Source organism: Triturus cristatus, chromosome 1_1 (assembly GCF_964204655.1).
Source record: "Triturus cristatus chromosome 1_1, aTriCri1.1, whole genome shotgun sequence".
Classification (NCBI taxonomy): domain Eukaryota; kingdom Metazoa; phylum Chordata; class Amphibia; order Caudata; family Salamandridae; genus Triturus; species Triturus cristatus.
The window spans coordinates 524,272,781-524,286,417 of NC_140579.1; the positions used below are offsets into that span (position 1 = coordinate 524,272,781).

At 48.8% G+C, this 13,637-nt stretch overlaps 1 protein-coding gene across 1 annotated transcript in view; it reads left to right on the forward strand.

Annotated features, from left to right (window-relative positions):
• LOC146870551 (transmembrane protein 98-like) overlaps positions 1-13,637 on the forward strand; it is a 378,347-nt gene that overhangs the window by 314,094 nt on the left and 50,616 nt on the right. The window contains exon 6 of the mRNA XM_085599684.1: positions 364-423. Within this exon, the coding sequence (XP_085455810.1) occupies positions 364-423 (60 nt within the window). The remainder of the gene's footprint in view (positions 1-363; positions 424-13,637) is intronic.

Below are 13,637 nucleotides of genomic sequence, written 5' to 3' on the forward strand. Positions count from 1 at the left end.
CCTTTACACCGCAGTCAGTATCCCGACTGTGATATTACCACACTTTCCTTTAGCATTCAAGTCGTTACAGCAGCTTGCCTTAGGGGCAGAGCTGGACTTTGGAATAGTAAAAATTACTTTTCCGACTCCAGTGTAGTGTTGGACTTAAAATCCAACAATTGTCCAGCAACGTGTCCCCTAAAGCAATTCGCTATAGCGACTTGCGTGGTAAAGAATCGCATGGTAACGGCGCAGTTGGGGTAGTGACACTGCCATGTAAAGGCACATCGTAGAATTGACTGCGGTGTAAAGGATGTTTCCCCACATAGACTTCTTTAGATGTGTATGTTTGCTAACAATAATTGTTTTCTTCTTTTAATATAGGGTTGATGATGTGGTAAGGTCAATGTACCCACCTCTGGACCCCAAGCTTTTGGACGTTAGGTAAGTTGTTATATATTTTGAGAATGCTGTCCTTGTATTGTTCACAGAAATTGTGCTTCCGGAATACTGGCATTTAAATCTTTTTTTTTCCGAGTATACTGCGTGGGGGTTGTATGTATGTTATGGAGGTCTCTACCACAACACCTATGATTGTGCTCTACAGTTTTTGCTGTTACCCTCAAACATTAATTTTCCAATAATAGATTTCTTACTAGTATGATATCTCCATGTAGTTTTTCTACAAAAAATGGTAGAATTACATGAGTGGATATATTTATCAGTAGCTGTCATTCCACTTAATATTGTTGGCCTCACCCCCTGACTGATGATACATATAAACATCTCATGATGCTTGCCATACTATTGTAATCCATAATTCCGTAAGCATGTGACTCGCTACAGTGTGGGGAATGGACTCTTAGGGCCTGAATTAAATGTTGGCGGAAATGGTGCTCCGTCTCTGCTGCCTACACTCACTTTCGAAGGCCCGAGGGTGTCAGGGCCATTAGAGGTTTGGCCACATGTCCACCCGTTGTATTTAGAATGGACAGACACATGGCCAGTTTTCACTGCCTGTCACCACCATTAAAAACGTGGCGGTAAATGGCAGTGAAAACGTTTAAATTACTTCCTTACCATGGGAGCGTGCTACCATGGCTAGTGGCATTTTCATTTTTTTCTATTTTATTTTTAAAAGTAAAAAAAGTTGTGAGGTTGCTGTATGGTTCCTTGAAATGCAAGAGAGGTCAGTAGGGGCAGTGGACATCTCTAAATACGGCGGGCGGAGTGCCTTCGCCATGGCGGAAGTAAAGTACTCCGTCATGGTGACTAATTACTCCGTCTGATAAATTTAAATCAGCCCCTTAATTACGAAACACCTTGCAAGTGCTTTGGACTTGGTTCGTTGCCCCTCTGCGAATAACATCCCCGTTATTCAGTTGCCCATCTATTTTTCAATGTGTATTGTAGAGTAATATTGGTTTGATTTAATTACGAATCTCCTAATGGTTATGACAATGGCAGTTACATGTTCAGCATGATGGAAACGCCTGTTTCTAGACAGATGGTGCTGCATCATGTCACATGATCGCAGGACTCACAAAATGTAGGAGGAATAATGAGAAGAACTGAGTCATCTCAGTTGTGTTGGAAGACAGATTTGTGACTGATTTTTGTATGGGACAGAAAGAAGATAATATGTTTGAATGTTATTTTGTTTAGAATTGAGTTGCAAAGAGTTACGTAATAGGAAATTCGGTCACTCATGATAAAGGCATTATGAAGGTTTGTTTTTTCAGAACACAAAATAAAATGGAGCAGTGGAGGTACATTTAAAGAATGGCACAATCATTTCACATTGCAAGATATTAAAATAATTTAGAGAGCTTGATAGAAACTGTGGATTTTGAGGAGGCATGTCGTTGAAAATCTAACTGGTGGGGTTCCGAAGTTTCTCATCAGTTTCGAAGAGTATTAAATGAGTTGACATTGGTAGCCATGTTGTAGACTTTGAAAGAATGGAGCTCAGTGTTTAGGGATGGTCTCACTGTTGCACGAGGGGTTTGGTCAGCTAAACCGGAGCACGCTGTCTAGACAGTCCATTTCTGCTGTGTACTTTAAACTGTCAACAGAGAAAGTATTTACTACAGGAATCCCCTTCACATAGTAGATGCAATTCGAACCATTGTACATTTGGTACGGACTGTGAACGGAGACAGTAGGGGCAAACCCTTAAACTGGGGATGTTGCCGGCAGTACTAATAGTTCTGTTTTGTTTTAACATATTTTTAAAATTATTTTTTCAGTTCACATATACATTTCTCAACGAGTTATACACAAACGTTACAATCGGCCGCAGTCCATGCAGGTAACAGCGGTGGGACGGGATTTCGAGGGACGGTGCCGAGGGAAAATTAATTAAATAATTAATTTTCATTCTGCATGTCCCACTGCTGTTACCTGCACCTGCCGTTACAATTAACGAACGTGACTACACCACTCAATCACCACCCTTTTAATTGTCATACTGTTGTAGCCTAAACTTATCTAGTTGTGGTTTCTCCTCCCAACCCATGAAGTGCTCATTCCGACACGCAGCTCCTCATATTCATACCATACTCATTCCTTCTATAGCTCAGGGATAGTCCAGTGTGCGTGTCGGTGGGTGAAACTCCAATTCTGGTACCTTCTACCATAGCCCTCATCCAGAGTGTGACAGGCAGGACCTTGTCCCAGCCAACCCAAGGCTATTCACTGATTTGCTAACACCAGGGCAAGGCGTAGGAAATTATGGTGTATCTTCCCTTGTTTAAGCTTTCTGAGGATTCTTAACAGGCAATGTCAAGGGGTAAGATCAGTAGCAATCCCAGTCACTCCCTGGAGACAAATTGCAACCACCATCCTGTGCCTCAGTACAGCAGGACACCTCCAAGCCCAATCAATCGATCAGGGTTTGTAAACCATGGCTACTCACCCGATAGGGTTTCAAGGTGCTGAGGGGGTTGAGTGGGGGGGCTGCTGATCCTTTTGAGCACTGGGGAATCAGTCAAGGAGCCAGGTCTTAAGATCCTTCCTGAATTGGGTCGGCAACAGGGATTGTCTGAGGTGGCGAGGCCGGGTGTTCCAGGTCTGGGAGGTGAGGTAGGAGAAGGATATTCCTCCGGTTCTACTCTTGTGGATCTGAGGGAAGGTGGTAAGAGCCAGCTGGGCAGAGCAGAGTAGTCTGGTGGGTATGTGGAGTGCTAGTCGGTGGTTCAGGTATGCTGGTCCTGCGTCGTGGAGGGCTTTGTAGGCGAGCATGAGGAGCTTGAAAGTGTTTGTTTTTTTGAGTGGGAGCCAGTGCAGGTTTCTGAGGTGTTCGGTGATTTGGCTGCAACGGGGGATACTGATGACCAATCTGCTGCGGCATTTTGATAGTTCTGTAGTTTCCTGAGGAGTTTACGTGTGACGTCGGCGTAGAGTGCGTTGCTATAGTCAAATTTGATGCTGGTGAGTTTGTGGGCGACCATTTTTCTAGATTCGGTGGGATCCATCTAAAAGTATTTCGAAGCAGGTGAAGCATGTGAAAGCATGACGAGGATCCAGCATTGATCTGCGGTTCATTGTGAGCGAAGAGTCCAGTATAATGCCGATGTTTTGTGCATGGCCCGTGGGAGTGGGTGGGGTTCCCAATGTAGAGGGCCACCAGGAGTCGTCCCAAGCATAGGGGTTGGGTCCTAGGATGAGGACTTCGGCATTCATTCTGCTGTGAAAATTGATTCTGGCGGTTGTGTGTTCGTTGGTGAGGGAGAGGATCAGTTAGGTGTCATCGGCATAGGAGACGATGTAGTTCCTGACAATGGCTGCGAGAGGGGCCATGCAGATGTTGAAGAGGTTGTGACTCAGAGAGGAGCCCTGGGGGACTCTGCAGCTGATCTCCATGGGTTCAGAAAGGAATGGAGGTAATCTGACTAGCTGTGTTCGACCGGTGAGGAAAGGGTGGATCCAGTCCAGGGCCTTGTCTCAGATGCCGGTGTCATGGAGTCTCCTGATTAGTGTGCGGTGGGAGATGGTGACGAAGGTGGCCGAGAGGTCCAGAAAGATGAGGGCTGCGGTTTCACCCCAGTTGAGGAGGCAGCGGATGTCGTCGGTGTAGGAAGGTGGATATCTGACTATGGTTACCCCCAACTTTTTGCCTAGTGTCTAGCTGGTTTTTCGACTTAGTTGGCCTGAGATCCTGCCATTCAGGGTCTCAGGCTGTCTGCTCTCTCTTTAAAATGGACTCCATGTACCCTAGGTACATTCCCAATTGGTAAGGATCACCTTATTGGCCCCTGTACAGTGTACCCTAGGTACCCAGGGCATAGGTGTACCCTAGGCCTCCCAGGGGCTGCAGCATGTATTATGCCACCCCTGGTCTGGCCTTCCAATCAGACACAACTGGCTGATCACTCAGCTGGGGCAAGGTCGTGTAATCACCCCTTGCTTAGATATAGTATGCCTATATCTGCCCTTATATATAGACACATGTGTACCTATCAGTCACTCCTATGGCAGGCCTTAACAATCCTGGAGGCAGAGTGCTTGGTAACATGTGAGATGGTGCTCTAGCATGAGCTGAGCCTGTCTGCAGCTTTCGGAACCATGTCCTTATAGCTGTTCTATGATATAGCCTACCATAGACTCTTAAAGTGCCTTATAATCTTAAACGGTTATGGTAACTATGGTTTGGCTTTATCAAAACATGTCGTGTAAGGTGTCTAACACTTTGGAATAATACCCCCATACCATTTCTGGTGATGAGGATATTATTCCTCCCTTCTAGAGGGAGAGACATGTTAAAATCCTACTTTGCTGTTTAACTCTAACCAAAGCCTCAGCATCACAAAATGGATGCTGCTGCCACGACACAAGTCTGACCTCCTGCAGCTGGGAGTGATCCCAGCCAGGGAGGCCTGGACAATAGGTTTCCTGCTTGGGGAGGTGCTAGCACCTCCCCAGACAGCCTTTAGTGTATTGGGGCAGGGTGGGCTGAAAGGAATGAGACATGCCTGGGGCACACAAGGTGTTCCTTGCATAGTCCAGTTCAAACCGGCGCTGGGGCACTCCAGCCCCAGCTCTGGCGCGAAACTGGACAAAGGGAAGTGGGTGTAACCACCCCCTCCCAGGTCCCACCCATAAGGCGTGACCTAGCAGGTATCCCAGCCCCCCAGATTAGTATAAGAGTGGGAGTTGGGCCTCAAGACTTTAGATGATCCTGAACCTGCAAAACTGAACAGAAACTCTGGACCTTCGACATTCGACGAAAGAAGAAGACTGAAGAATCTCCCTTGTAGCCAAGGAGTGGCTACCCTGTGCAAACAGGCACCATCAAGAGACTACCCTTTGCTTTGCCCACGTTCTACGAGGAACCGACTGCAGAGCCTGACCAGAGCCTTGACTTCCAGACTTCTCCGACCCTGAACCACATCTACAGCAGAGCTGAGATCCGTGGAGGCGACGAGCGACGTGGGACCGGCTACCTGGAAAAAGTGGCTAGTAACTTAAAGCGCAGCTTATGAGGTACCCTCGAAGTTGTGCACTGGGGATTGAGAAGCCCCAACCCCAAGCACCATCTGCACCGAAGATCAGCCCCCCACACTCCACGAGTCCTGCGTGGGGCCCTTCAGCATTTTTCTGCTTGCCACGTCTGTCCGGTTGCTTGCCCGCTGGCTAGTGGCCTTTGTGACGACGCACCCTGAAATCTTCTGCGCTGGTTTGGCTCCTCCAGACTGGCTCCCGCTTCTCTGCAAAGAAGAAGCACCCCAGACCTTCCTGGTCTGAACCAGAAGCAAGTCCTCCGTTCTTCGTGGGTTCCGCTTGCCAAGGCTTGGTGAGTCCTAGTCCAACTTCGACGCCGCCGACAGCAAGAGCCTTCGTGGGACAGCTCGCCTCCTGGTCCTGGTTGTCCTCGACGCTTCCTGGTCCTCCTGGCTGCAGCGACAAGCTTCACCTTCACCTGCAATCTTCACGACATCGCCTGGCTCCTTCCTGGTTCCACGTGGTCACTGGCTAGTGACCTTGACTCTGTCCCTTCTGCTTGCAGGTTTCTTCTCTTCTTGGTCCCAGCCTTGGGATCCACCGGACACTCTTCACTGACTGCCTGTCAGCATCTTTCTTCAGGCATCCATAGGAGTCGACGACGAAAACGACGCATCTTCACCCCTATGCACCCGCAGCCTGTGGGCTAGGTAACTTGGGTACTCCGGTGCTCATCAGGATAGTGACTATCCTAGTGTCTAGTTTTCAAGTCTCAACTTCCTAGCTACTCCGGAAGTGTCCTAAATCTACCGTTTTCTAAACTGTACTATTGCTATTGACTTTTACGCATTACGCGTGAGTGTTTCCACTCTGCACACGAATCCCGTGGGCCTCCCACTTCCTAACTAACGCTAGTGTAGTGTAGCCCCAGCGATTCCCTAGGCCTAGGCCTATTCTATTTCCGTGACAGTGGTTCTTATACCACTTACTTAGTATATGGTTTGCGTGGCCCCTAGGGCCTAACTGTATTACTTACCTGTGTGACTTAATGTATGCTTAAATAAGACTGTGTTGTACTTACCTCTAATCTCATAAAGAGTGCTGAGGGTTTGACTAGAATAAATACACTTTATTTTATATATATATCTGTTGTGGTGTCCTTTCATTTGGTATTCAAGGGATTATATATGGTATCACAGCTGGCTTCACATGCCATTCAGAGTTTAGCCTAAGACTGCTCTTGTCCATGCTACCACTAGGATAGCTGGTCTATAAGGTTGACTTTACAACCAATCACCATAAGGGTATTTGGACTGATATAAGGTGTACACTAGAACTAGTGACATCATACATCAGGCCAACTTCTCACATTGGTGGCAGCGGTGGGATCTGAGCTTGCTGTTGTAATACCATTGTAATCTTGAGATACTAAATTGAAAGATCACACAGATATTGTCTAGGTACATATAACATAGATTATAATACTTAAGTCCTACTGGACTTTGTAGTTGTAGGTTGAAGGGAGTAACACACCCTGACTACAACTACTAGAGAGGTTTAGTAGATACAACTAGTGTAGGTAGGTGCACACACCACACCCTCACTAGATCATGTCTCTGAGAGGAGATCAAGTAGATGCTCTCTCAGGAGGATCAGGTCTGCAAAAGACCCCCTCTAGATATGATACCTTAACATTCCAGGAGATGAGACACTTGTGTACCTCCAGAGGAATAAAACAGGGTGCAAACCCTACCCTCCTTCAGTTAAGACAACTCCTAGAGGAGTATGACATTATTAGGGCATCTCAGGCAGGTACCCTAGGTACAGAGGAGGGTCTACCCACCACAGAGGAGTCAGAGGAGACTTCAGATGAAGAGGTAGACAGCCAGGGCCAAGTAGGAAGACTTAGCCAGGCTAACCTAATCTTACATGGGAGTTTGCATGGGGTCCCCCCATACAGACCCCCAAGTAGGCTTACACAGAGAAGCAGGAGGGACAGATCCCCTTCAAGGGAATCCATCCACTCCCATGTCTCTAACATCTCTAATGCTTCCTCTCACAGGGGAATGACTTCCCATGAGAGAAAGGAGCATGAAGCCAGAATGAGGGAAGCTAATCTGAGGATTCAGAGGGAAGAACTTGCCCTTGCCAAAGAGAAGCTTGCTCTGGCTAGAGAACAAAAGTTAAGTGGGTTAGAACCCACTGGTGGCAGCAACATTCCTAGAGATAGGGATAGGTCTTATGACCATAGAAACCTAAGCAAGATAGTCCCCCCATATCAGAATGGGAATGACATCCACAAGTGGATGACTGCTTTGGAGAGGGCCTGCAATGTACAGCAGGTTCCCCAGAGTCAGTGGGCAGCTATCTTGTGGCTCTCCTTTTCTGACAAAGGTAGAGACAAGCTCCTCACAGTCAGTGATGAGGATGCAAACAATTACAAAGTCCTGAAGAGTGCTCTGATAGATGGGTTTGGCTTAACCACTGAGCAATATAGGTTGTTGTTCAGAGACACCCAGAAGACACAGACACAGGACTGGTCTGATTTTGTGGATTGTGCCACTAAGGCTTTGGAAGGTTGGTTAACTGGCAGCAAGGTGCAGGACTATACAGGATTGTACAACTTGATTATGAGGGAGCAGATCCTTAGTAGTTGTCAGAACCAGCTTCTCCATCAACACCTGGTAGACTCAGATTTGACCTCTCCCCAAGAATTGGGAAAGAGGGCAGATAAATGGGTCAGGACCAGGATTAGGCCTAAAAATCAGGGTGGTGACCAAAAGAAAGATACCACCAAGCCCCAAGAGAAGGGTGGGGATAAAACAAAAGAGAAATCTTCCTCAGGGCCCCAAAACTCCACACAGGGTGGTGGGTCCCAAGCTCCCTCCTCTACCACAGTTAAAAAGCCTTACTGCCATGTGTGTAAAACTCCTGGGCATTGGAAAACTGACAGCAGTTGCCCACAGGCTAAAAACAAAACTGTTCCTCCAACTACTCCTGTCACACCACCTATTACTGTCAGCAGTAATCCCCCAGGTGGTGGGAGTGCCCCCAAAAATTTGGTTGGGTTTTCTTGGGGAACACAGGGGGACTCTGGCTTAGCCAATTCCCCTACAGCAGCTAATCTTGTCTGTGATGGTGGCATGGGGTTTGCCAACTTCACTGCCTGTCCCAACACTTTGGGTAGGTACAGACAGGAGCCCTACATCAATGGTAGAAAAGCTGAGGCCTACAGAGACACTGGAGCTAGCATCACCATGGTGGCCCATAGGCTAGTTCCCTCTGAGCAGCTTTTGCCTGGTTTCTCATACCAGGTAACTAACATTGATGGCAAACAGAACAGTCATCCCATGGCAGAGGTATGTCTCAGCTGGGGAGGTGTCACTGGCCCCAAAAGGGTGGCAGTGTCTCCAACCTTGCCTGTGGACTGCTTACTGGGGAATGACTTAGAACTCTCAGCTTGGGCTGGAGTTGAACAAGACACCCATTCTAAAATGGTAGGCCTTTCACAAAAGGGTAGTGGGGTTGTGCCAGTCACAACCCCTGTCCAAGTAGATTTCCTCCCTGAAAAGGTTGGAAGGGCAGTGGTAGCCACAGCCCAGGCAAAGACAGACTTCCCTGTAGAGATTGGCAGAGCTGTGACAGTCACAGCTCAAACACAAACTGAGTGCCTTCCTGAAAAGGTTGGCAAGGCTGTAATGGTCTCAGCCCATACTCAGACTGACATAGGTGTAGTGAAGCCTGAAACTATGGATCACTCCACACAAACAGAGCGTAGTGGGGAGGAAGAAAAGTCTCCCTCTCCCCAGACATTAGGAAAAGGTCAGCCTCCTCAGGGATCTGACCTCACCCCTTGTGAAGGAACTGCCCCAGAGGTAGCCAGGCCTGGCCTGGCAGAGCCTCTGATGTCAGTGGCCCCTTCCAAGGTGGGACGCAGTCTGGTGCAGGTAGCCTGCCTCTCTCTACCCTGCCTCAGTCAGCCCAGGGCTGCAGAGGTCAGGGAGGCCAGTGGACCCCAAGAGGGCCCCTGTCCACAAGAACACCCCCATGAAAAGAATGAGGATTGCCTGGCTAGTAGCCCTAGCCAGGTGATTGGTAAAAACATTCCTGAGGGATCCCCTTTACAGGTAGTTAGGGACCTCCCCCAGAGGGATTCTGTTGGGCACAGGCAAACATGGGACCTTAGGGCCCCAAACCTGACCTGTCCCTCCAGTAAGCCCACAAAAGGGACCCAGCCTCCAGCTTTAGGTAGCCAGAGGCTGACCCTGAGAGCACAGTGCAACTCAGTTAAAGAAAGAAAGGCATCCATGGTGGAGAATGATTGGAGGAAGCTGAGGCCTCACTTTGAGGACACTCACTTCAGTACTCCATCTCAACACCAGCCTTTTACTTTGCCAAGACACACCCAAGGTAGAGATTCCCTATGGTGGAGACCCTATGATACCTTTAGGATGAGGGATTGCTTTGTGGACCATGAGACAGGGGGTAACCATGCCAGTGCTGGTTCTTCCTTATATGGCCACTTAGGCAATAGAGGCTTACCTTGTAAAGGCCAGCCTTATCTCCTTTCGTTAGGGGGGGGGGGGTTGTGTAGGAAGGTGGATATCTGACTATGGTTACCCCCAACTTTTTGCCTAGTGTCTAGCTGGTTTTTCGACTTAGTTGGCCTGAGATCCTGCCATTCAGGGTCTCAGGCTGTCTGCTCTCTCTTTAAAATGGACTCCATGTACCCTAGGTACATTCCCAATTGGTAAGGATCACCTTATTGGACCCTGTACAGTGTACCCTAGGTACCCAGGGCATAGGTGTACCCTAGGCCTCCCAGGGGCTGCAGCATGTATTATGCCACCCCTGGTCTGGCCTTCCAATCAGACACAACTGGCTGATCACTCAGCTGGGGCAAGGTCGTGTAATCACCCCTTGCTTAGATATAGTATGCCTATATCTGCCCTTATATATAGACACATGTGTACCTATCAGTCACTCCTATGGCAGGCCTTAACAATCCTGGAGGCAGAGTGCTTGGTAACATGTGAGATGGTGCTCTAGCATGAGCTGAGCCTGTCTGCAGCTTTCGGAACCATGTCCTTATAGCTGTTCTATGATATAGCCTACCATATACTCTTAAAGTGCCTTATAATCTTAAACGGTTATGGTAACTATGGTTTGGCTTTATCAAAACATGTCGTGTAAGGTGTCTAACACTTTGGAATAATACCCCCATACCATTTCTGGTGATGAGGATATTATTCCTCCCTTCTAGAGGGAGAGACATGTTAAAATCCTACTTTGCTGTTTAACTCTAACCTAAGCCTCAGCATCACAAAATGGATGCTGCTGCCACGACACAAGTCTGACCTCCTGCAGCTGGGAGTGATCCCAGCCAGGGAGGCCTGGACAATAGGTTTCCTGCTTGGGGAGGCGCTAGCACCTCCCCAGACAGCCTTTAGTGTATTGGGGCAGGGTGGGCTGAAAGGAATGAGACATGCCTGGGGCACACAAGGTGTTCCTTGCATAGTCCAGTTCAAACCGGCGCTGGGGCACTCCAGCCCCAGCTCTGGCGCGAAACTGGACAAAGGGAAGTGGGTGTAACCACCCCCTCCCAGGTCCCACCCATAAGGCGTGACCTAGCAGGTATCCCAGCCCCCCAGATTAGTATAAGAGTGGGAGTTGGGCCTCAAGACTTTAGATGATCCTGAACCTGCAAAACTGAACAGAAACTCTGGACCTTCGACATTCGACGAAAGAAGAAGACTGAAGAATCTCCCTTGTAGCCAAGGAGTGGCTACCCTGTGCAAACAGGCACCATCAAGAGACTACCCTTTGCTTTGCCCACGTTCTACGAGGAACCGACTGCAGAGCCTGACCAGAGCCTTGACTTCCAGACTTCTCCGACCCTGAACCACATCTACAGCAGAGCTGAGATCCGTGGAGGCGACGAGCGACGTGGGACCGGCTACCTGGAAAAAGTGGCTAGTAACTTAAAGCGCAGCTTCTGAGGTACCCTCGAAGTTGTGCACTGGGGATTGAGAAGCCCCAACCCCAAGCACCATCTGCACCGAAGATCAGCCCCCCACACTCCACGAGTCCTGCGTGGGGCCCTTCAGCATTTTTCTGCTTGCCACGTCTGTCCGGTTGCTTGCCCGCTGGCTAGTGGCCTTTGTGACGACGCACCCTGAAATCTTCTGCGCTGGTTTGGCTCCTCCAGACTGGCTCCCGCTTCTCTGCAAAGAAGAAGCACCCCAGACCTTCCTGGTCTGAACCAGAAGCAAGTCCTCCGTTCTTCGTGGGTTCCGCTTGCCAAGGCTTGGTGAGTCCTAGTCCAACTTCGACGCCGCCGACAGCAAGAGCCTTCGTGGGACAGCTCGCCTCCTGGTCCTGGTCGTCCTCGACGCTTCCTGGTCCTCCTGGCTGCAGCGACAAGCTTCACCTTCACCTGCAATCTTCACGACATCGCCTGGCTCCTTCCTGGTTCCACGTGGTCACTGGCTAGTGACCTTGACTCTGTCCCTTCTGCTTGCAGGTTTCTTCTCTTCTTGGTCCCAGCCTTGGGATCCACCGGACACTCTTCACTGACTGCCTGTCAGCATCTTTCTTCAGGCATCCATAGGAGTCGACGACGAAAACGACGCATCTTCACCCCTATGCACCCGCAGCCTGTGGGCTAGGTAACTTGGGTACTCCGGTGCTCATCAGGATAGTGACTATCCTAGTGTCTAGTTTTCAAGTCTCAACTTCCTAGCTACTCCGGAAGTGTCCTAAATCTACCGTTTTCTAAACTGTACTATTGCTATTGACTTTTACGCATTACGCGTGAGTGTTTCCACTCTGCACACGAATCCCGTGGGCCTCCCACTTCCTAACTAACGCTAGTGTAGTGTAGCCCCAGCGATTCCCTAGGCCTAGGCCTATTCTATTTCCGTGACAGTGGTTCTTATACCACTTACTTAGTATATGGTTTGCGTGGCCCCTAGGGCCTAACTGTATTACTTACCTGTGTGACTTAATGTATGCTTAAATAAGACTGTGTTGTATTTACCTCTAATCTCATAAAGAGTGCTGAGGGTTTGACTAGAATAAATACACTTTATTTTATATATATATCTGTTGTGGTGTCCTTTCATTTGGTATTCAAGGGATTATATATGGTATCACAGCTGGCTTCACATGCCATTCAGAGTTTAGCCTAAGACTGCTCTTGTCCATGCTACCACTAGGATAGCTGGTCTATAAGGTTGACTTTACAACCAATCACCATAAGGGTATTTGGACTGATATAAGGTGTACACTAGAACTAGTGACATCATACATCAGGCCAACTTCTCACAGTCGGGGACTGCGAAAAGTGCGGTCTTGGAGATGTCCAGGACGTGGTTCGCTTTGATGAATTCAGAGAGTTGGGCATTGATGGCCTTCTCGATGACCTTGGCTGGGAAGGGGAGCAGGGAGATGGGTCTGAAGTTCTTTAGGTCTGTTGGGTTGGCAGAAGATTTCTTGCACAGAGGGTTGATCTTGGTGTGTTTCCAGTTGTCAGGGAAGGTGGCGGTCTTGATGTAGAGCAGTTGATGGTGTGGCAGAGCTGCTTTATGGAAGATGTGGTGCCAGCATGGGTCTACGTGGGCTCCAGAGGGATGCTCTCCATGGTCTTGAGAGTGTTGTCTATGGTGAGTGGAGTCGAGTTGAGCAGGATCTGTTGGGGTGCAGCATGTTTGGGTGCCATGGTGTCTTGCTTGGTGGAAGGGTCTGTGTGTTAAAGCTGTCATAGATCTGTTGGATCTTGTGGTGGACGAAGGCGCCGAATTTGTCGCAGAGTTCTTGGGAGGGTGGGTCATCCAGGGCCTGGCAAACTCATTGACGATGGAAAAGTGTTCTTTACTGCTGTGTGTGTTGCCTTTATTTTGTCCCGGAGGTCCGTTTTCTTTGTGATTTTTAGGTGGAGGTGATGTGCGGGAATTTGCGGCTTTTAAGGTTGCATGGGTTTCCAGGATTTTGTTGTTCCTTCATTTCTTCTCTAGTCATCTGCAGGTGCGTCTGCACTTGTGGAGGGCGGGAGTGAACCAGCTGGCTTTCTTGGAGTGTTGCTTGCTGGGTGTTTTCTTGAGGGGTGCCAGAGTGTCGGAGCAGTTGGAGAGCCATCAGTGGAGGTTGCATGCTGCGGTATTAGCGTCAGCGGTGTAGTAGTGCTGAGGGACGCAATGAGATGCTCTTCTGTGACC